The following is a 23,022-nucleotide window of genomic DNA, read 5'->3' as shown; positions in this document are numbered from 1 at the left end:
TTAATTTTTAGCCTATCTTCTATTCTAATATACACATTTAAATCATGAAGGAAGGAAATAAATTACCCAATAATCACTGATAATATTTTATTTCCATCATCATTTAGATCACTATATGCTAATTTTCATTTGATTTTTTTTTTGTCTAATACATTATTTTGCAGTATATGTCCATTTAAAAGGAATTGGGTACTTCCCTAGGATATCTATTTTGAAATTGATTTCTAGCCAGTTTTATGATAATCTGAGAATATATTCCAATTTATTTTCATGTTTTAGATTTCTTTTAAGCTTACATGTATGATGCAGCTTATACTCAATTTTGAAAAATATTTTATGAATCTATGACATGTTTCCTTTGTTTAGTATTTTGTGGTATATTTCCTTCCATTCTTTCTTCCTAGTGTGTCTATGTCCGTATATTAATGTATATTTCTTTTTTCCTCCAAGCTTTACTGAGACATAACTGGTATAACATTGTTTAAGTTTAAGGCGATATATTCATATGTTACAAAATGTTTATGGTATGTTTCTTGTATACAATGTGTAGGTTTCTTTTAAAGCAGTTTGAAAATAGGCTATTTATTAAAATATTTAGCCATTTGCATTTAAAGTAATTATCTACATACTAAAGTTCATATTTATCATCTTTCCACTTGTTTTCTATTTGACCTACCTGTTTTCTGTTTGAAGTAACTTCCTGCTGCTATCACATCACAGTGCCCCGCTAGTACCCTCTATTGGCAAAGCCTCGCATTGTCAATTGACAAGAGTAATATTCATAGGATGAGGAGAGGCTTCCATCACATTCAGACACGTGGTCTCTAAGGCAGATGGGAACTTCATCTCTAAAGGTTTGGGGACTAGAACAGATATGGTGTAAACTGATGGTTGCTAGATACTTGAGTGACCAGTTTGCCCACTGAGAGTTGTGGAGTAAGTTTGGAGAGATTGCAAATGATCAGTTTAACATTATCGTTTTAAGGCATTGTGTTAGATGCTTCATACACATTGCCTCTACTCCTTATGAAAACCGTGAGAGATGAGTATTATTAGCCACATTTTACAGATGAGGAGACTGAGGCTCAGAGAGGTTAAGTAACTTGTTCAAGACAGCAAATGAGTAGTGGGGCCAGAATTAAAATCCTAGCCTATCTGCCTCCAGGGCCGACATTCTTGCTAAACAACTGTACTTTACATAGTACTTAAATGAGTATGATTCTCTTACAGGCCCCACCATGTGGATTCCTCTAAGGCAGAACCAAAGCTGGGTTTCCGAATTTATCCTGCTTGGCTTCTCCAGTGACCTCTTGTCCAACAGGATCCTCTTCATTGCCTTCCTTCTCCTCTACCTGAGCTCAGTTCTGGGCAATGGGCTGATTGTCACCCTGATCTACCTGAACATGCATCTTCATACTCCCATGTACTTCTTCCTCTGTATCCTCTCCCTGTTGGACATGAGCTACATCACTACCACCATGCCCCAGATGTTGGTACATCTTCTTGCTCATTCTCAGACTATCTCCTTTGCTGGCTGTTGGCTACAGATGTATATGTTTGGTGCCCTGGGCTTGACTGAGTTCATTTTATTTGTAGTCATGGCTTATGACCGATACATAGCCATCTGTCACCCTCTGCATTATACTGTCATCCTCAGCTGGGGCCTGTGTGCACGCCTGGCAGCTGGGGCCGGGGCCTGTGGTTTCTTCTCCTCTCTGATCCATACTTTCTTCACCATGAGGCTGCCATACTGTGGGCCCAACGTGGTCAACCACTACTTATGTGAAGGCCCCTCGGTACGAAGCTTGGCTTGCATGGATACCCATCTCATTGAGATGGTGGACCAGGTTATCAGTGTGCTCATGGTTGTTGCCCCACTTTCTCTCATTTTTGCCTCTTACATCCGCATTGGCCAGGCCATTCTCAAGATCAAGTCCACACAAGGCCGCTGCAAGGCTTTCTCCACCTGTGTTTCCCACCTGACTGTGGTCACGCTCTCTTATACTCCAGTCACCTACATCTACATGAGGCCCAACTCCAGCTCTTCCCCTGAGCAAAACAAACATATCACACTCCTTTACAATGTCTTCAATGTCCTGCTCAACCCTTTGGTCTATTGTCTGAGGAACAAGGACATCAAAGTGGCTTTTCTCAAAGTGATGCAGCAGGGTCGCAAAAACTCATGAACTGGGATCTTTGAGAGGCCTGGGGTAGAATGTCCAATGCTGAAGAAAGGGACAACTTTTATAGCATACACAACCAACATTGTGTATTTGCACCAACATAGTGCTTGTTCAGTAGAACAAATGTGGCACATAAAACCAATGTGGCTGTCTTGGCCAGCTTCTACACTGTGGTGCAGTGGCTTACAGCAGCAAGAGTTTTTTTTATTGCTCATGTTTAATGTCAGTGATAGGTGTTTTGTGTCCTTCTGCCATTGGATTCTCGGGTTGAACCTGAAAGAAGAATTCCTATCTGAAACATGCCATGCTTAGGACACAGGGAAAAGAATAATGGCTGACATACATGATGACTCTTTAATTTCTGCTCAGAAGTGACACACATCTCTTTGCTCACATCCTATTGGCCAAAGCAAGTCCATGGACCTGGAAGAAGAGTTATGTGGTCTTAATAAGGGCCCCATAAGAAGAACCCTATAAGAAAATGCACTTTAAGTTCAGTGGGAATGCGTCGGTTCTTCTTATGGGAGTGGTGCAGTTTTAGGGATGACAGACTCCACTGTGAGTGTGACTTGAGGTGACTGGAAAGGAGATGGGAGCAAAGGTCATTGTGAATGAGAATATCTGGGACTCAAAGTCCCAGAGTGAGAAAAAAAAATCAGTCTTTTAGAGAGCTGCAGGGGATGTGGTGTTCTCAGGGAGAATTCCAGGTTAAGGATGTTTGGAAGAGAAGTCGCTGATTATGGTGCTGAAGCTGACAAAGAAGGCTAGGGAAAGAACTGGAGAACTCTGTGCTTGTTATTTACATATGTTTATTGTACATAATCATTCTCTTATTTCTTATCACCATTTAAAAATTATTTAATACACATATTATTGGATGCTAACATTATAATATTGTTTTCAGGTAAAGGACTATTCAATGAGATTGTGGTTGAATTTGAGGAGTAATTAATATAGTCTATGATCTCCTTCACTTATAAGGAGAGATGTACATCGTTAGGTAAAAATATCAAATTTTATTTGTTGTAAAGGTGTTTGAACGTTCATAGAGGGATACATGTGGAAGCTGATTAGCTGAAAGTCTGGACTGTATCAGTTACCATTTATTACCTCTCGGTTCCAAATGCAGCTTTCAATCTATGCTATTTAATAAACAAAATAATTCCCTTAAATATTTCTCCTTTAAAATGAGCATGATACTAAACTTTCTTATAAGGCACTGGAGGGACACTGCAGGAAGAATGAGGTTCCCTGCATTTTCCAGCCTTGGCCACTTGCGACTCAGAAGGCACAATGACCTTGGAATCTCAGTCTGGGGCCCTCTCATCATGGAAATCTGAGCTCCACACTGCCAGCCACCTGCCTGATTCTCTCTAGAAGTCCTGGAGTATTCTGCATGCAGCCACCTTGTGCACTTGCATCAAGCCTCTACCAGCATGTATACAGCACCTGTAGTCTTCAGGGTCACAGAATGAGAAATTATTCCATCTGCAAACACATGCACTATGGAGGCTTTCTGTCCCATTAGCACCCAGCATCTAACTGCATGTTCACACCACTGTTTGCTAATTGCCAGCTCCCTTACCTATACTCTGGAAGGTGGCCTATAGTTCACAACTCCAGAAGTACTCTGGCTTTGCCAAACCAATGAAATCTTCTGCCTTTCATGTGAAACACATTTTCTCCAATTAGGTCTGAATTTCTCCCAGTTCTGTTCCAACTTGACTACTATTCCTTGGCCCTCGGGTACCACGTAGTGTCTCTTTATGTCTTATAGTTACTCTCATCATAGTTAATATTTCTTTATATTAAATCTCCCCTGTTTAATTTACTGAGTAGTTTCTATCTCCTTACTGGACAAAAAGAATTACAGTCTCACCAACCCTTCAAAGTAAGTATTCTTATCTCCATTTTACTAAAGAGAAAACCTGAAGCTCGGAAAAATCATGTTCAGGGTGCTTAGGGAGTCATATCCTTAGCCCACAGTTAGTAAATGAAGGGGCTGAGATTTCAACTCTGTTCTTTCTATTCCATCTCTGGTTGCTACTACCCCAAATTTTCAACCCTCGGGCTTCCATCTATGTCTTATGTTCCTTTCCATAACGAGCGTCATCTCCTCTTCATAGAGGTTTCTCTCTGAAATTGTTTCCTAAAATTAAGGCGTATCCCAAATCTTCCCTTTGTCCTCCATCTCCTACCATTGTACTACTATCTTGATGTAGTCTGGATACATGATCAACTCTTATAATGTTTCTACTACCCTTACCTTTGCCTTGTGACTTGGGGACTTGGTGCATCCTGCTGATCTTTCTGTATGGCTCCTGCCAGCTCTCTCTCCCAATACCTCAGCATCCCTCTTAAACCCCTCTCCTTCTTACATTCCAAAGCTTGTTCAGCAAATGTCCTATAACCAGCTGCAAAATGTGAAGTCGAATAAAATCCTTCTTCATACAAGTTATAATCATCACAATGCCACCAATACCACAATCATCATTAATTCCTTATTGAGTTCACAGCACTTCACTGACATCTGGCTGGATTGAATCTGTATCACCTCCATCTGAACCATCACTTCTATCGAGAGCTCTTAGTTAATGAAGGCTCAACAATTCTGATGCTAAAGAGGCTTAACATTAGTCAGAAAGAGGACTAATAGTTTGAATAAAACACAAGTGCTTTCTTAGCACTCTATCTACTGTTGGGCCTCTTGATGTTTGAGGATAGCCCAGCTGCAGAAGCCATCAAAAATTCCCAGACAGGTACCCATCTTCACATCTCCCAAAGAGAAGTCAATGATTTTTACCTGTCAATCAAGTTATGGGAGGGAATGTCATGGAAACACCACAGAACATGTAGTTTTAGGTCTGGTTGTGGCCTTCTGTGCTCCAGTGGCCTCACTCAGAGACCCTGCCCCAGCCTGTTAACTAGAGGAAAGCCCTCTTCACATCTTTGTTTCTGAGGCTATAGATGATGGGGTTGAGAAAGGCAGAGAAGACATTGTAGAACAGAGCCAGTTTCTCGTCCCGCTCTGGGGAGGCATCGGCCCCAGGCTTCATGTACATAGACATGGTAGGTTCACAGAACATGGTTACCACGGTGATGTGGGAGGTGCAGGTGGAGAAGGCCTTGAGTTGACTCTGGGTGAAAGGGATTCTCAAGATGGTGGCAGAGATGCAAATATAATAGGTTGGAATGAAGGAAAGGGGTACCAGGAGAAGGATGAATCCCAGAATGCAATCAACTTGGTCATTGAGAGACGTGTCTGCACAGGCCAATTTTAGAACAGCAGGAACCTCACAGAAGAAGTGATTGATCTCATTGGGGCCACAGTGAGGCAGGCGAATTGTGAAGACAATATAGACAAGGGAACAGCTGACACCCCACAATCCACAAAAGACCACCATAGCCCCACACAGCCATGGGCTCATGATAATCTTGTACCTAAGTGGGTGGCAGATGGCTACATACCTATCATAGGCCATGACAGAGAACAGCCAGCCCTCACTGATGCCCAACACCAGAAAGATGTACATCTGCATCACACATCCAATGTAGGAGATAGTTTTCTTCTGGCAGACCAGATGCACCAACATCTGGGGCGCAGTGATGGTGACATAATTCATGTCTAGCAAAGAGAGGACACTGAGGAAGAAGTACATGGGTGTGTGGAGGCAGGAGTCCAGGTGGATCAAGGTGACAATGAGCCCTTGCCTGCATGTAGAGAGGCAGAGGAAGGGAAAGATGTTGAAGAGGATTATATTAATTTTTGAATCTCTGGAGAAACCCAGAAGGAAGAACTCAGACACGGAGCTGTGCTTCTCCCAGAAAAAATAGTTCATACTCCTTCAGCTGCAGAAAGAGAAATGGACCTGCTAGTGGCCCAGCTTAGCTTCATATTCAGGTTACATGGTCATTTGGTTGCTGGGAAGGCCAGTGGTTATTTGGATCCTAATTAGGAATAATACCAATTCAAAGATAAAAGTCTACCTGGGGTGAAGCTAAATTTGAGGAGGGGAGGGAAACCTTCATGGAAATTTCTGTTTCTCAGCCCCAAATCTTTTTTCAAGACCTCCTTGGTTTTATTTCATTCTGTCTATCAGCTCCCGCAAAGCCATCTGCTTTCCTTCCCTTCAGGAGCTACCAACACATAGTGCATTACTTGGGGGCTCTTTTCTCCTAGCCCTGGCTGAAGACTGAGATGATGAAGATTTGAAGCTCTCCCCTCTCTCTTCTCTGAAGACAAGCAGTAAGAACACTTTCCTTTGAGGCTTTAAACATCTGATTACTCCAGTTATATAGACAGGGTGAGTCAGATATGTGGAGCAGATATATAACTCCAGATATTAAAAGTATTTAGAAAGTTTTCCCCAAGTTTGTCTTTCTTCAATCTTTTGGCCTTCTGGTAGATTCCTCACATCTGATTTTCTTTTAGGTGGTGTCTCTTATCGCTTTTGGGAGTGATCCTTCACAAAGTTCAGAGGTTTGCATTTATGCCCCTCAGTCATAAAAATATCCCACTTAGCAAAGGCTCAGCTCTCTCTGTTTGGGGAGGTGAGGTTGCAGATAACAACGTGGAAGTTTAGAAAATATATAGGGTCTTGAGAAGCTTGAGAATTTGTAAGGCCTGTGAGGATCTGACTCCAAGAGTAAAAATCACTATCAGGGCCCCTGCTCTGTGCACCAGTAGAGCCAGGTTCCTACCAGTGTTACATTCTAATCATAGGGGCACCATGAGAGATGCACATTGTCCTTAGATTTGGCTCCTCTGTGACAGTAAGAGAGTATAACCATGAGGTTTGTGACCACGTGTTCATTGCCTCTGAACCGTAGTGTCTAAGTGCCTGGCACAGAGTAGGTACCTAGTCCATGCACAACAGATTCAGCACGCTAATATTCACCATGCTGGTCACTTTACAAGACACTTTATCATATTTTGAGTTTTACTTTTTTGTGTACTACTTGTATTATTCCTTCGATTGTTGCTCTGGAGCGAATGTTACCCTACTCCACAGCAGGAGTTAGCAAACTTATATTTTTTTAAGTGTTGTAAAAAAAAAAGTAGACAAATATGAGACTGAGACCATATATGACTTGCAAAGCCTAAATATTTGCTATATGGCTCTTTATAGAAAAAAATGAGCCAACTCCCACTCTAGAAAATAAAATCTGCATCATTGCCTTATTACCCTCTCACTTAAACAAGTACTTTAACACTCCCCAAACAATGCAGAAATCTTACAATGATTTAAGTCCATTTTCTCCTCCTACTCTTTGCACAATTTTAGTGTCCACGTCAACACCCCCTCCCCAAATAACTACGGAATCAGAATTTGTATCTTAACAAAATTCCCCAGTTAATTCCCATGCACTTTCACGTTTGAGAAATAGTGATTTAGCTAACATTGGTGGCACAATATCACCAACCTGTGGCAGTAGACCTGTAGCAGAAGCTTTATTTTTCTTAGAAGCTCAGTAGTAAATAAAGCTTTTAGAAAGATCAAGAGGAAACTTCACAACTTCCTTGACACAGGTGTGGATGCACTGTTCCAGGTAAGACTCACATCCCACCGTCTTGTCCTGTGTCCTCACTGGCTGGCTGATGTTCAACACCTGCAGCGAGTCTCCTGTCTGACGCTGCCTGTGCTCATCCTGGAAAAAACCTGGGCAGCACATCATCTTCCTTATTCGTAAGCTCCCATCTCATTTTTGTTGAAGTGAAAGAAAAAAGAAAGCGTTATGTTTATGTTAAAGAGAGAGTGCAAAAAAGGGAAGAATGTGCTAATTTTTTATTATCTTAAAGAAAAATAACTTTCTTGTGCTCCATTTCTCTTTCAATTACCATTCATTTCTTTGCTCTTCTCTGGAGAAAATCTCCTAGAAAGAGTGCTCCACACTTCTGTCTCGAACTCCTAACTTGCAATTCTCTCTCAAACACACTGCAGTCAGATTTCCCCTCCCATCTTGTCTCTAGCTCTGCCTGTTGGTTTAGTGGAAGTGGCCAGGAGACAATCTCAGCTTCTAATTTACCTGAACCCAAACTCCCTTTTCTAGTGAAATAATTCTTCCTTTGAGCACTAGAGCCTCCAAACCCACCAAACCCAAAGTTACAAGAATACAAAGCAAAAATTTCTCTAGTGAGAAGGACCACTCCCATTGTACTGTGCATTCTTTATAGAAAGATGGTACCACGTAGTAAGTGTAGGCCTTAGGTCATAAAATGCATTCTATAGGATGAAACTACAAACTCACAAGATTTTTCTTCTAGATGGCATGAAAACTGAGACTTCAGTAGTTAACTCCTCTATCCTATCAAACCCACATGTTTTGGTGTGCTCAGACATAATGAGGTGTCATTGTTTTCTACGAGTGAAACAACTGTCATGCTTTTTTTTTTTAGATAAAGTTGATCTGCCAGTTGGCGATGATGCTGCTTAGGATACTGTGGCAATAGATAAGACACTCTTTAAGACCATTGATTTCTTAGTGAGTCTAGGAAAAGTTTTCTCGATTTTGTTAATCTCTTCAAGGAACCAGTTCTTGGTTTCATTGATCTCTATTATATTTTTTGTCTCTATTTCATTTAGTTCTGCTGTGATTTTTGTTATTTCCTTTCTTCTACTCACTTTGGGCTTCATTTGTTTTTTCTATAGTTCCTTGAGGTGCAAAGTAAAGTTGTTTATTTGAGATTTTGTTTGTTTGTTTCTTCAGGTAGGCATTTATTGCTATAAACTTTCCTCTTAGAATTACTCTTGCTGCATCCCGTAAATTTGGGTATGCTGTATTTTCGTTTTCATTTATCTGTTCATTTTTGTGAATCTCACAGGAATAAAATAGTATTTTTATTGTTTTATTTTGTATATACTCAATTAGTAGTAAAACTGAACATCTTTTCATATATTTATTGATTATTTGGGTTTTTGCTCTGTGAATTTCCTGTTCATATCCTCTGCTTGCATTTCTGTTAGATTTTGTCTTTACTTATTGATTTGTAGAAGTCCTTTACGTACTTTGGATATTAATTTTTCATTATACACATTACAAATATCTTCCCCCAGATTGAAGTTTGACTTTCAACTTTCTTTATGGTGTCCTTTTTCATGCATAACCACTTATTTAATGTAGTCATCTACAAATTTTTAAGGAAATTCTTTCCTGTTCCTATGATCATAAAAGAGTATCCCATATTTATTCACTCAACAAATATTTGTGGAGCATCTATTAAGGTCCAGGCATTGTGCTAGGCCTTGGAGAATCAGTAGAAAACAGCACAGATAAAAATCCCTGTCCTCTTGAAGACTCAGAGAGAGGCGCATAATAAACCAAATAAGTAAGTAAAATACATAGCATTTTAGATGGTGATCATTGCTATAGGGATAAAGGAAACAGTAATGAGGGAGAAATTGGGAGATCCAGCGATAGAGTGGTTGAGTTTACATAGAGTGAAAGACCTTTCTGAGAAGATGACATTTTGGCAAAAATGTAAATGAGGTGAGAGAAGGCCATGTTCAAATGCTAGAGAAAGGAGCTCGCTTATCAGAGGGAATAGTAACTGCAGTTTGTTATCTTCTTTGAGAAACAGGGAGGAGCATGGCTAGAGCAAAGTGAGCAAGAAGGAACATAGTAGGAGATGAGGTCCGAGAGGTGAGGGGGGCCACATCATGTAGGACTTTGTAGGTTATTGCATTGACTTTGGTTCCTGCTCTGAGTGAGAGGGGAAACCACTGACAGGGTTTAACCGAAGAGTGACATAATCCGAGTTATGTTTTAAAAGGACCACTCTGGCTGCCACATGGAGAATAGAGCATCCAAGGGAAAGGTGGAAGCAGGGAGCCTGGTCCAGAGGCCTCTGCAGTGATCCAGGTGACAGATGGAGAGTCGATGTTGTTTGACAAGGGTGGTAGTGGTAGTGGTTATGAGCAGTGACTTCTGGTGGTATTTCAAAGGCAGAGCTCATAGCGTTTGCTGAATATTTGTATGTGAAATGAGAGAAAGAAAAAATTCCAAGGTGACTCCAGGGTTTCCGATTTGATCAAGTAAAGAATGGAGGTAATTGACATAGGACAGAGTTCAAGAAACAGGTTTGGGAGGAGAAGTTCAGGAGCTAGGTTTTGTACACACAAGTTTAAGATGAGTATACCTAAGTGGAGATATCGAGTAGGCATAACGAAAGTCCAGAAGTGGGGTGGTTCTGAATCCATCAATTCAGAGATTCCACAGTATCATCAAAACCTTTGATTGTTGTTCAGCTTCAAAGCTGCCAATCTCAGAATGTTGGTGATCACATGTGATCTTTTGTGGTCACATGATGGTTGAAGCAGTTCTCGGCACCGTGTGCCAAGATGACATCAGTCAGCAGAAAGAGTGCATTTCTTTTCTCACGTTTCCCTTTTTTAAAAATTTATTTATTTAATTTATTTAATTAGTTTCCAATATACAATATCAATATACAGTCTATATAGTTCATAAAATGATCCCCCCAATTGCTCCCTCCCTCCCCTGATCCTCTATCTAGCCAACATGTTAATGCTAACTGCATTCCCTAGGCCGTGCTTCCCAAGCCCGTGACCATCCATCAGCTCTAATTTTGTACTTCCTTAACCCTTCACCCCATTCTCCCCTAAAGCCCCCTTCCCTCCATCCATCGCCAAATTGTCCACTATATCTGTGAGTCTATTTTTTATTAGCTTGTTCTTTTTATTCCTTAGATTCCACATATAAATGAAATCATTTAGTGTTTATCTTTCTCTGACTTAAATACCTTCTAGGTCCTCAAGGCAATATCTTTTTCCATTCTCTTCCTTTTAGTCTGTGTGTGTCTTTTAATCTGAAGTGAGTCTCTTGTAGGCAGCATGTAGGAGTCTTGTTTTCTTATCCGTTCATCCACTCTATCTTTTAATTGGAGCACTTAATTCTTTTCCATTTGAGGTACTTATTGATAGGAATATAGTTGTTACCATTCTTTATTCCTGTTTTTGAACCAAGTATTTTCTTCTTTAAAAAGTCCCTCCAACATTTCCTATAATACTGGCTTGGTGGTGATAAATTCTTTTAGCTTATTTCTGTCTGGGAAGTTCTTTATCTGTGCATCAACTCTAAATGATAGTTTTGCTAGATAAAGTAGTCTTGGTTGTAGCTCCTGGGTCTTCATCATGTCGAATATTTTGTGCCAAAACCTTCTGTCCTGAATAGTTTCTTTCTTTTTAATTTTTATTTATTTATTTATTTATTTATTTATTTATTTATTTATTTTAATTGAAGAAATTATTTAAATTATTTTCCCCTGTCTACCTCTCCCCTGCTCCCTAACATCTGGCAACCGCTGGTCTATTGTCCATGTCCATGAATCTCTGTTAGTCCTGTTCATTTGTTGCTTTTAGGTTTATATCCCACATATAAGTGATAACATGTGGTTTTCAACTTTTTCTGTCTGGCTTATTTCGCTTAGCATGATTATCTCAAAGTCCATTCATGTTGCATTTGGCAGTATTCCATCTCTTCTTATGGCTTAGTAGTATGCATTTGCATAGTTTCTTTTGAGAAATCAACTGCCAGTCTTATGGGTGCTCCCTTGTAGGTAACTACTTGCTTTTTCCTTGCTGCTCTTAATATTCTCTTTTGTCTTTAAACTTTGGCATTTTAATTATGATGCGCCTTGGTGTGGGCCTCTTTGGATTCCTGGTTTTTGGAATTCTCTGAGCTTCCTGGGGTTGTATGTCTATTTCCTTCACCAGTTATTTCCAGTTAGTGAAGGTTTCCATCATTATTTCTTCAAATATCTGTTCAACATCTTATTTTCCTTCACGTACGCCAATGAGATGGGTATTTGGACCTTTAATAGTGTCCCATAGGCTCCTTAAATTATTTTTATAGTCTTGGCTTCTTTTTTCTTGCCATTCTGATTCAGTGTCCTTGGCTTTCCCATCCTCTATATAGGTCATTTGATCCTCTTTATTCACTTTGTTTATTCCTTCGTTTATCCCATTTAATATACTTCTCATCTCAGATAATGTGTTCTTCATTTCAGACTGGTTCCCTTTTTAATTTCCATTTTCAATTTTATGATTTTTATCTTTGTTGAAGTTCTCACTGAATTCATGCGCATTTCCCAAAAGTTCATTGAGCATCTTTATAAACTTTGTGTTTTGGGAACTTCATCTGTTAGGTTACTTGACTCCATAATTTCTGGATCTCTGTTCTGTTCTCTCACATGGTTTCTGCTTTTTGTCTTCCCATTTTGGCTGCTTTTCTGTGTCTGTTTCTGCGTCTGTTTCTGTGTACTAAGAAAAGCTCATAAATCTCCCAGTCTTATTAGTGTGGATTTGTGAAGCAGGTGTCCAGTGGCACAGTCCTGAGAGGGCTTCAGCTATAGGCAAAACTTATCCCCAGCCTGTGGCCCTCTTGGGCCACCTGTTAAGATTCAGCAGGCAAGCCATAGATTCTGTGTTTATAGTTGCCTCAAAAGACCACACCAGAAACCAAGGCCAGCTGCCTCCAGTGGGAGTCTAGGAGCTGCTCAGCAAGGAGTATCTGACTAGCTGAGGATATACCTGGATGTGGCTTAGGTGGGGCCATGAGTTGGTGGAGGAGGAGTTTCAGGGGAACCTCTGGGCAGAGCGACCTCTGTTATTCGTTTGATGATGTCTCTGCTAAGGCAGCTCCCTGTCTGCGCACTGGGAGAGGGGTGGGCTGAACAGAGGAACAATGGATGGCGCCAGCACTTCTGTACAGAGCAAGTCTCGTCTTGGCCCTAACTCTGACATGTCTTCCCGTAAGTCCCTGGACTATTGTGCGCAGCCAAATCGGCACTGGTGCTCAGAGCGAGCAGGTCCTTCACTGTGAAAGTCCGCTCATGGGCTCTGCCCCTTTAAGAAGTGTCTGCTGCTGACTGGGCAGCCTCGTGTTCTCACTCTATACTACCTTCTGCAGTTGCAGAGTGATTTCTTAGATTTCTCCCTAGTTGTAAGAAGAACAAGTTTCTCCCTTGTTCTTCCAGATCTCAGGTAATTTTCCCTTGCTATTTGATTCTTGATTTGGTCGCCAGAGGGATGAATAGAGCCTCTCTCATCTAAGTCATTTTTTGCATCTCACGTGTCTCTTTTTATAAGTAATGGACTCCCAGCAGCCTTCCCACAAGTCTGCTTGTTCAAAATCAGGTCACGTATTGTCAAAACCAACTGGTGGCAAGAGGAACACCACCACTAGCCTTTGACCAATCAGGAATCACACTGTGGTAAGGGAGGAGGTCACATTCTCGAGCACATGTCTGTGCTGAAAGTGAACTTGAACAGAATTAGGATTGTGTCAGCAAAGAAGAAGTGGATGTGGGGATTCTACTAGAATGACTGTGCCCTAAGGAAAAGGGCACAACCAGACTTTTCAGGCATTACTGGACACTGGCTTTGAACTGACACTAATTCTCGAACACCCAAAATGTCACTTGGTCTACCAGTTAGAATGCGGGCTTGTGGAGGTTAGGCGATCGATGGGGTTGTAGCTCAGATCTGGCTCACAGTTGGTGCAAGTAGTTCCTTGAGCCCCTCCTGTGGTTATTTCCCTAGTTCTGGAATGCATAATTGGAATAGATGCATTCGGGAACTGAAAGAATCCCCACATTGGACCCAGACCTGTGAAGTGAGGGCTGTCATGGTAGGAAAGGTCAAGTAGATGCCATTAGAACTACCTCTAATTATAAACATAGTAAACCAAAAGCAGTACCACATTCCTGGAGGGATTGCAGATTAGTGCCACTGGAAGGATGCAGGGGTGATGGTTTTGCCACATCTCCATTTAACTCACCTATTTTGCCTATGCAGAAAACAGATGGATTTGGAGAATAACAGCAGATTATTGTAAGCTTAACAAGGTAGTGACTCCAATTGCAACTGCATTTCCACATGTGGTTTTAATGCGTGAGGAAATGGACACATTCTCTGGCAACTGGTACGTAGCCATTGACCTGGCAAATACATTTTTCTTAATACCTCTTAGTAAAGACTCCCAGAAATAGTTTATGTTCACCTGTCAAGGCCAGTAATACATTATTCCCTATTCTCCTTTAGGGGGTATATCTCTACTCCAAGCCTATGTCAGAATTCAGACCTCAGGGATTTTAGTTTCCTTTCACCTCCACAAGGCATCATATTGATCCATTACATTAATGATATTATGCTGCTTGGACCTGATGAGCAGGCACGTGATATGAGGCATAATGAGTTCAATGTTTTTAGATTCCACTTGTATGAGATCATGCAGTATTTGTCTTTTTCTATTTGGCTTATTTCACTTACTATAATGCTTTTGGTGTTCATTGATCTTTCTTATTGTAATATAATTTATTTAATTTTAGTTTATATAATTTAACTTTAATAATAGTCTTGTTTAACAACTACCTCCCAACATCTCTGACATGTCAACAATTGAGCCTGCTGACCTGTGGCTGACTAGTAGGGACCTTAGAGCCCAACCTTCTCTTTCTGAAAAGGTGGGGAATCCAGGCCCAAACAGAAGGCAGACACTGGTACTCACAGTCATAGAAGGCATGGCCAGGACTTGTGCTGGGGATTTCAATATATTATCTCATTTAACTCTCCCAGCATGCTCAGAGGGTTGGGGTTATCAAGAGATTCTTGTTATCATTTTATAGAGGAGAAAACCGAGGCAGAATAACAGCAGGTTTAAAAGAACAAGAACTAAACCTTACTAAATCCTGGTTCAAATTCTGTCTCTGCACTTGGAAGAGGTGAGCCCTTGACCAAGTTCCTCACTACACTGGGCCTCAACTTCCTTGCATGAAACACAGAAAGGATTCTATGTCCTTTCCAGATGCCATTTGCCAGGACCTGGTCCAAGACTTGGTATAGGGTAGATGCTCTGTGGTCACTTCTTAATTATCATCAGAGAGGCTGAACAACTTGTCCAAGGTATTGTACTGGTGGAGAATTGAAGAGGATTTTGACTTGCCCAAAGTAATTTAGTAAGAAATAGGGATGTGACTCAAATTGAAAAATCAGGGCATAGGAGATTTGCAGGTAAAAGAAAATCAGAATGATGCCTTCAGTTCTCTATACTTTACAAGGTGGCCAGATGCCAAACCCCTCTCCCCGGACTGGTTATATTCCCAAGAAGGCTGGAATAGGAAATAGACAAGTGTGTGGCTTGTTCTTGCTCTATCCCTAAAGGCCACTTCCTTGTAGAGTTCTTGTTGACAACATTCAGGGAATTCCATCTTGGCATCCCCACCAGGGATGGTGTCTAGAGGCAGAGAGATGGCCCTTCCGCAGCTCTCCTAGGATAGTCTGATGAGGAGGCAGGACCATAAGGCGTCAGAATCTTGGCCCACTGGGAGGAGCTTGGCATGGCCGAGGCTCCCTCTATCTGGGATCCAAGACCTGAGAGGCAAGGCCCTCAGGAGCCAGGGCTGGCCTGGCCGAGTGCAGACAGCTGCACAATGGAGAGAAGGCCGATGCTTCTGCCTCCAACCTCTCAGAAACATAGGGTTTCCTGGAGACTAGTTTGCATTGAATACCGGTTCCCTGGACTCAGTTGCGCACAGGGCTTCCTGTTCAGTCTCTTTCCTGTAAGAGCAAGTGACAACCTCTCCGTGACTTGTGTCTGTGGATACCCGAGTGGTGAGATGATTGCTGGGCTTGGGGTCGTGCACAGGATCCAGGCATCTGTGGAGGTTAGAGGTCAGAAGTGGCCAGGTCATCTGGGTCTTATCTGCATCTATACCCCAGTATCCCTCCATCTCCCTACTCTCCTTCCCCAGGATTCTTTCCTTGCTCCTTCATAGCTCTATCCTCTCCTATTCTTTCTTTCTTTGTAGATCTCCCTATTTTTTTTCAGTTATTTATTTAATTAATATTTGTTGATGGTTCTTCTGTGTCAAGCGATGTTCTAGGCTCTAAAAACAGAGAAGAGAATAATAGGATTCCCTGAGTTTAAGGATCTCCATGAAAGAACAGTCATGGTTATCCTGGGACAAGCCTTTAACAATGACAGAGCTTACTGTGATCAGGACCCACTGCCTATGTTCTCTAGAGGCCTGAGATATTGTAAATTAAGACAGAGAATGCTTGATAGACAGTGTCTTAGAAGACATTTTTTTTTAACTAAATAATGACCACCATCTCATGGAAATCATGTTTGACTCAGAAGGAGGCTGTTATAAAAATTTACTAAGCTCCAGAATGACAATAATTTCCAAGTCTCGTTCCATTAATTTCCTCTGTTTCCAGGGCGATCCCACAGCTTTTTACATTCAAGTGATGGGAGCAGATGGAGGAAAATTCATCATGAGAAATAGTTTGTAGCTGCCACATTAGCCCTTTCTCCTAGGAAGATTCTGATCATGTTTTGTCCAGTAGCCATACTTCCTAGACTATGATATTATAGTATTTCATGTCAAATCTCAAGAAGTTCAAATTGATGTGCAGATGGGGATGTTTGCATTCTTTACCTTTCCCACTTAGAGCCTGTTTCCTGGAAGCAGGCAAAGATAATTATTGAACAAACAATGCAATATACATATGATATACAATTGAACTGTACTCTTGAAACTTATATAATTATTTAATCTCTACAAATAAAAAAAAAATGTTGGATCTGAGCCAGACTGCCTCAGGTCAAATCCCAGGTCTATCACACTAACCATATAATTTGGGACTAATCACTTATTCACTCTCTGCCTTAGTTTTTTATCCGTAAAGTATAGGTGCTAATACTTAACTGAGGATAAGATAAAGTTAGTGTGATGTTGTCTGGTATATAGAAATTGCTCATTAAATATTAAGTATTATTATTATTATAAGTATTATTATGATTAATAATAATAATTATTATTATTAGTAAAAGCGAGGTTATAAACTCACGCATATATCCATTCTTTATTACAAATATGCCAACTCAAAGCGCTGGAATTAATAGAAGAGGGAAAAGATTTTCCTGAGATAGTAGATCTCAAACTTTATATCAGAACCCTCTAGGATTACTTGGATTATAATTTACCAGTAAGCACAGGCGGCTGTGAGGAATAGCAAAAGCATCTAATCAAGATTTGGGAGTAGGAGATGGTGGGATAAGAAGGCTTCCTGGTGGGATGATACCTGGAATTGAGTCATAACGCGGGCATAAGGATTAGACATGCAACAGAGTATGTGTGGGCAGCAGGGATACAGCTGGTGATACTCTTTTATAGTGAAGAGCTAGGCAAGGGCCTGAAGGTGTGACAGTGGTAGAGACTGAGCCTATTCGTTTGGTGATTATGCTTGTATGGGTAGAGATGGGATGGGAGAGAGAGTGGGTGCCGAGGCTGAAGAAGTCTGCAGGGGGCAGATCATTTAGAAAGGGCTCCGTGTACCTGTCTAGAGTGATGAGGCATTGGGAACTCTTAAAGAGTTTTAAGCAGGAGACAGACAGAAGCAGTGTTGTATTTTGAACAACCCCTGAAGGTAGTTCGTATGGATGATGCATTGAAAGGCAACAGACCAGACGCCAGGAGACCAAGGAGATATTGATGCATGAATGCAGATGAGAAATGATGGGCTTCTGATCCAGGGCAAATGAAGGGATGGCTCCAAGAGATATGTGTGTGGTCGATCAGTCAGGTGAGGAGAGTGGGGCAGGCTTAGTAAAGACTGAGAATGGCTTGAAATCTCCTTTGAGTCTCTACTCTCACCAAAAGTAATCTTTATATGAACCTACCACAATGTTTTTATCCATTATGCTGTTGATTGAAACTTGTGTATTTCCTTATTCGAGGCTATTTTGACTAGTGTTTTGAACATTTCTGTGCATGTCTTTTCTTGATCATATGTACGTATACATAAATATGTGGGGATTAGTTCAGGTAGTGAATTTCTGGGTAATATGGTATGCATATGTTCACTTTTAGGAGATACCACCAAACATTTACCAGAGGGAATGTACAAATTTACTCTTCCATCAGCAGTATAAGGAAGTTCTGGTAACTCTAACCAACACTAGGTGTTTTTCATTTATCTCTTCTGGTGGGTATGTAATAATACATTGAGGTCTTAGATTGCAATTCCTGGATGATTAATGATGTTGATCTTCATTTCACTTGATTAATGGCAATTTAGGTGATCTTACTTTGAGTACCCTTTTGTTGTTAATGCGTAGGAGTTTTTATTATGGATACAAACCTTTTAAATTCGTCATTTTATTGTAACATGTTTCATCATTTTTCTCTATGATTTGTTCTTTTTGTGTCTGGTTTCAGAAATCTCAGTGCACTGCATGAGATATTTTTCTGTGTTTGGGTCTAAAAAATATATTGTTTTACCATTAGCATTTAAGTCTACAATACACCTGAAATTGCTTTTTGCATACCATGTGAGGTAGGATTCAAAGTTTTTTTCAGTGTGAATGTCCATATAATCCAGCAGAATTTATTAAAAAGACCATCCTTTCCTGTTTGCATTAAAGGATCAACTTTGTCATAAATCTGGTGACTGTACATTCATGGGTCGGTTCTGGACTTTATTCTGCTTGATCGATCTATTTGTTTGTTTTTCTGCCACTTTCATGTTCACTACATATTATAGCTTCATAGTAAGTCTTAATTTCTGGTAAGCTTTGTATTTTTTCTTCAAGATTCTTCCAGTTTTCCATATAAATTTTATAACCAGGTTATCGATTTGTGTAGGAAAGAAAAAACTGCTGGGGTTTTGACTGGGATTGCTTTGAACCTTAAGTCAAATTTCCATCTTTATAATGTCAAATTGTCCATCTATGAACATGGCATATTCCTTTACTTACTTAGGTCTTTCAAATTTTTCTAAGTAAGGTTTTCTTGCACATATTTCATTAGATCTATTACTACATATTTGGTTTTTAAAAACCTTCTTAAAAATTATTTTCTGGTTGCTAGTATAGATAAATCCATTGGATTTTTGTATGTTTGCATGTTAACTTCAGTTTGTCTTTGAGTACTTTTAGATTGTCTATCTATGCAATTATGTGGTCTGCAGAAAATGACAGTTCTTTCTTCCTTTCCAATCCTTTGGTCTTTCATTTCTTTTCCTTGACTTATTTCACTAGCTAGGACCACCAGTACAACAGTTATTGGAAATGGTTATGGTGAACATTTTTGTTGCACTTCTAATGCTAGGGAGTAAGTTATCAATACTTCACCATTCAGTATGACATTTGCTGTGGGTTACTTCTTTTATTGGAGATAATATTTATCACATTAAGAAGGAACCCTTTTATTCCTAGTTTGTGAAGGGGTTTATTTCTAATCTTAATTGATTGTTGACATTTACCAAATGCTCCTTCTGTATCTATTGATTATATACTTTTTTCTCCCTACTTCCATTAACGAGATGAATTACATTGTTAGTTTTTCAAAAGCCAAATCGAACTTGAATTCTTGTAATAAACATAGTTCGATTGTTGATATATTTTCCTTTTAATGTTGCTGAATTCAATTGGCTAATATCCTCTTCAGGAGTATGCCACAATGCTTGTGAGAGGGGTTTGTTTCTAAGTTTTCCTTCTTGTAATGTCTTTGTTATTTTTTGGTAGTTCATGCAGATCTCATAAAATGATTTGGGAGAAATTTAACTTTTTCTATGCCTTGGAAGAGTTTGTTATGGTTGCTATTATTCTTCTCTTAAATGTGGAAAGAATCCACCAGTAAAGCTATGTAGGCCTGGAGTTTTCTTTCTAGGAAAGTTTTAAATAATAGATTCAATTTATTTTGAATGACAGTGGACTCTTTTGACTTTTGTTTCTTCCTGTGTCAGTTTTGGTAATTTGTGTTTTTTGAGACATTTGTTCATTTCATTTAATTTTCAAGTGAGTTGTTATGAAAGTGTTTGTAATTTTTAAAATTATCTTTTAAATGACTATAGGATCTATAGTGATGTTCTTCTTTCATTCCTGATATTGGTAATTTGTGCTTTATTTCTTTTTCATTATCAATCTTTCTGAGGACTTATACATATTAAGTATTTCAAAGAATGAATTTTTGCCTTTGTTGATTTTTCTCCATTGTAAGTTGGATTATCATTTATTTGTTTTCTACTCTTTACTATTTCATTCCTACAACCTTTTTTGATCTGATTTGCAGCTTCTTGAGATGGAAGGTTAGCTAATTAATTTTTAGCCTATCATCTATTCCAATATACACATTTAAATCATGAAGAAAGGAAATAAATTCCCCAATAAGCACTGATAATGTTTTTTTCATCATCATTTAGTTCACCGTATACTAATTTCCATTTGATTTTTCTTTGTCCAATACATTATTTAGCAGTGTATGTTAATTTCAAAGGAGTTGGGCACTTCTCCAGTATATTTATTTTGAAATTGATTTCTAGCTAGTTTTACAGTAATCAGAGAATATATTCTAAATCATTTTCATTCTTTAGATTTTTTTTGAGCTTACATGTATGATACCACATATACTCAATTTTGAAAAATGTTTTATGAAGCTACAACATGTTTCATTTGTTTAGTATTTGCGTCGTATATTTTCTTCCATTCTTTCTTCCTAGTATGTCTATGTCCGTATATTAAGGTATATTTATTTTTTCTTCCAATCTTTATTGGAGATATAATTGGTATAACATTGTGTAAGTTTAAGGTGATATATTTATATATTGCAAAATGATTTAGGTATGTTTCTTGTATGCAATATGTAGTTTTTTTAAAGCAGTTTGAAAATATGCCATTTATTAAAATATTTAGCCATTTGCATTTAAAGTAATTATCTACATACTAAAGTTCATATTTATCATCTTTCCCCTCATTTTCTATTTGACCTACCTGTTTTCTGTTTGAAGTAACTTCCTGCTGCTATCACAGCATAGTGCCCAGCTAGCACCCTCTATTGGCAAAGCCTCATGTTGTCAACTGACAAAGGAGAAATGTTCATAGGATGAGGAGAGGCTTGCAGCACATCCAGACACGTGGTCTCTAAGGCAGATGGGAACTTCATCTCTAAAGGTTTGGGGACTAGAAGAGATCTGGTGTAAACTGATGGTTGCTAGATACTTGAGCGACCAGTTTGTTCACTGAGCGGTGTGGAGTAAGACTGGGGAGATTGCATATGATCAGTTTAACGTTATCGTTTTAAGGCATTGTGTTAGATGCTTCATACACATTGCCTCTACTCCTTATGAAAACCGTGAGAGATGAATATTATTAGCCACATTTTACAGATGAGGAGGCCGAGGCTCAGAGAGGTTAAGTAACTTGTTCAAGACAGCAAATGAGTAGTGGGGTCAGAATTAAAGTCCTAGCCTATCTGCCTCCAGGGCCAACATTCTTGCTAAATGACTGTACCTTACATGGTACTTAAATGAGTATGATTCTCTTACAGGCCCCACCATGTGGATGCCTCCAAGGCAGAACCAAAGCTGGGTTTCCGATTTTATCCTGCTTGGCTTCTCCAGTGACCCCTTGTCCAACAGGATCCTCTTCATTGCCTTCCTTCTCCTCTACCTGAGCTCAGTCCTGGGCAATGGGCTCATTGTCACCCTGATCTACCTGAACATGCATCTTCATACTCCCATGTACTTCTTCCTCTGTATCCTCTCCCTGTTGGACATGAGCTACATCACTACCACCATGCCCCAGATGTTGGTACATCTTCTTGCTCATTCTCAGACTATCTCCTTTGCTGGCTGTTGGCTACAGATGTATGTGTTTAGTGCCCTGGGCTTGACTGAATGCATTTTATTTGTAGTCATGGCTTATGACCGATACATAGCCATCTGTCACCCACTGCATTATACTGTCATCCTCAGCTGGGGCCTGTGTGCACGCCTGGCAGCTGGGGCCGGGGCCTGTGGTTTCTTCTTCTCTCTGATCCATACTTTCTTCACCATGAGGCTGCCATACTGTGGGCCCAACGTAGTCAACCACTACTTTTGTGAAGGCCCCTCGGTACGAAGCTTGGCTTGCATGGATACTCATGTCATTGAGAAGGTGGACCAGGTTATCAGTGTGCTCATGGTTGTTGCCCCACTTTCCCTCATTTTTGCCTCTTACATCTGCATTGGCCAGGCCATTCTCAAGATCAAGTCCACACAAGACCGCTGCAAGGCTTTCTCCACCTGTGCTTCCCACCTGACTGTGGTCACACTCTTCTATACTCCAATCACCTACATTTACATGAGGCCCAACTCCAGCTCTTCCCCTGAACAAAACAAGTATATCACACTCTTTTACAATGTCTTCAATGTCCTGCTCAACCCTTTGGTCTATAGTCTGAGGAACAAGGACATCAAAGTGGCTTTTCTCAAAGTGATCGGGCAGAGTAGCATGAACCCGTAAACTTGGAGCCAGGAAGGGCCTGAGGTAGAACGTCCAATGCTGAAGAAAGGGACAACATCTATAGGGTATGCAACCAACATTGTACATTTGAACCAACATAGTGCTTGATCAGAAGAACAAATTTGGCACATAAAACCAACATGGCTGTCTTGGTCAGCTTGCTACACTGTGGTGCGGTGGCTTACAGCAGCAAAAGTTCTTTAACTACTCATGTTCCATGTCAGTGGTAGATGTCCTGTGGCCTTCTGCTATTGGATTCTTGAGTTCAACCTGAAGGAAGCAGCCCTATCTGAAATATGCTGTTCTTCGGACACAGGGGAAAGAACAAAGGGTGACATACATGATGACTCTTACAGTTTCTGCTTAGATGTGACACACATCTCTTTGCTCACATTCTATTGGCCAAATCACATGGTGAAGCCTAATGACAAAAGAGCAGGAAGTATTTTTTTTTCCAGAGAAAAGTACTGCAAGTCACGTGGTAACGGTTTTGGATATATAATCCCCCTATAGCAAGAGCAGTAAATAATGAAGT

General features: G+C 40.1%; 3 protein-coding genes across 3 annotated transcripts; 2 read left to right on the top strand and 1 right to left on the bottom strand.

Moving 5' to 3' along the window:
* Nucleotides 1-1,238: 1,238 nt before the first annotated feature.
* On the top strand, nucleotides 1,239-2,186 carry LOC120607385 (olfactory receptor 2A12-like). The gene has a single exon (XM_039869303.1). It carries the CDS (start codon nucleotides 1,239-1,241, stop codon nucleotides 2,184-2,186), a length of 948 nt encoding a protein of 315 aa, XP_039725237.1.
* Nucleotides 2,187-5,107: 2,921 nt separating this feature from the next.
* LOC120607179 (olfactory receptor 13) lies at nucleotides 5,108-6,022 on the bottom strand. The gene has a single exon (XM_039868803.1). It carries the CDS (start codon nucleotides 6,020-6,022, stop codon nucleotides 5,108-5,110), a length of 915 nt encoding a protein of 304 aa, XP_039724737.1.
* A 15,517-nt stretch (nucleotides 6,023-21,539) lies between these two features.
* Nucleotides 21,540-22,487, top strand: LOC120607384 (olfactory receptor 2A12). Its single transcript, XM_039869300.1, has one exon. It carries the CDS (start codon nucleotides 21,540-21,542, stop codon nucleotides 22,485-22,487), a length of 948 nt encoding a protein of 315 aa, XP_039725234.1.
* Nucleotides 22,488-23,022: the final 535 nt, after the last annotated feature.

The sequence above is a fragment of the Pteropus medius genome, unplaced genomic scaffold (genome assembly GCF_902729225.1).
Source record: "Pteropus medius unplaced genomic scaffold, Ma_sr-lr_union100, whole genome shotgun sequence".
Taxonomy (NCBI): Eukaryota; Metazoa; Chordata; class Mammalia; order Chiroptera; family Pteropodidae; genus Pteropus; species Pteropus medius.
The sequence above is the reverse complement of the archived record's forward strand: the minus strand, read 5'-3'. Positions and strand labels throughout refer to the sequence as shown.

Excerpts from the sequence above, each read along its gene's own strand:
- LOC120607385 (XM_039869303.1), top strand. The coding sequence starts at position 1,239 with ATGTGGATTCCTCTAAGGCAGAACCAAAGCTGGGTTTCCGAATTTATC.
- LOC120607179 (XM_039868803.1), bottom strand. The coding sequence starts at position 6,022 with ATGAACTATTTTTTCTGGGAGAAGCACAGCTCCGTGTCTGAGTTCTTC.
- LOC120607384 (XM_039869300.1), top strand. The coding sequence starts at position 21,540 with ATGTGGATGCCTCCAAGGCAGAACCAAAGCTGGGTTTCCGATTTTATC.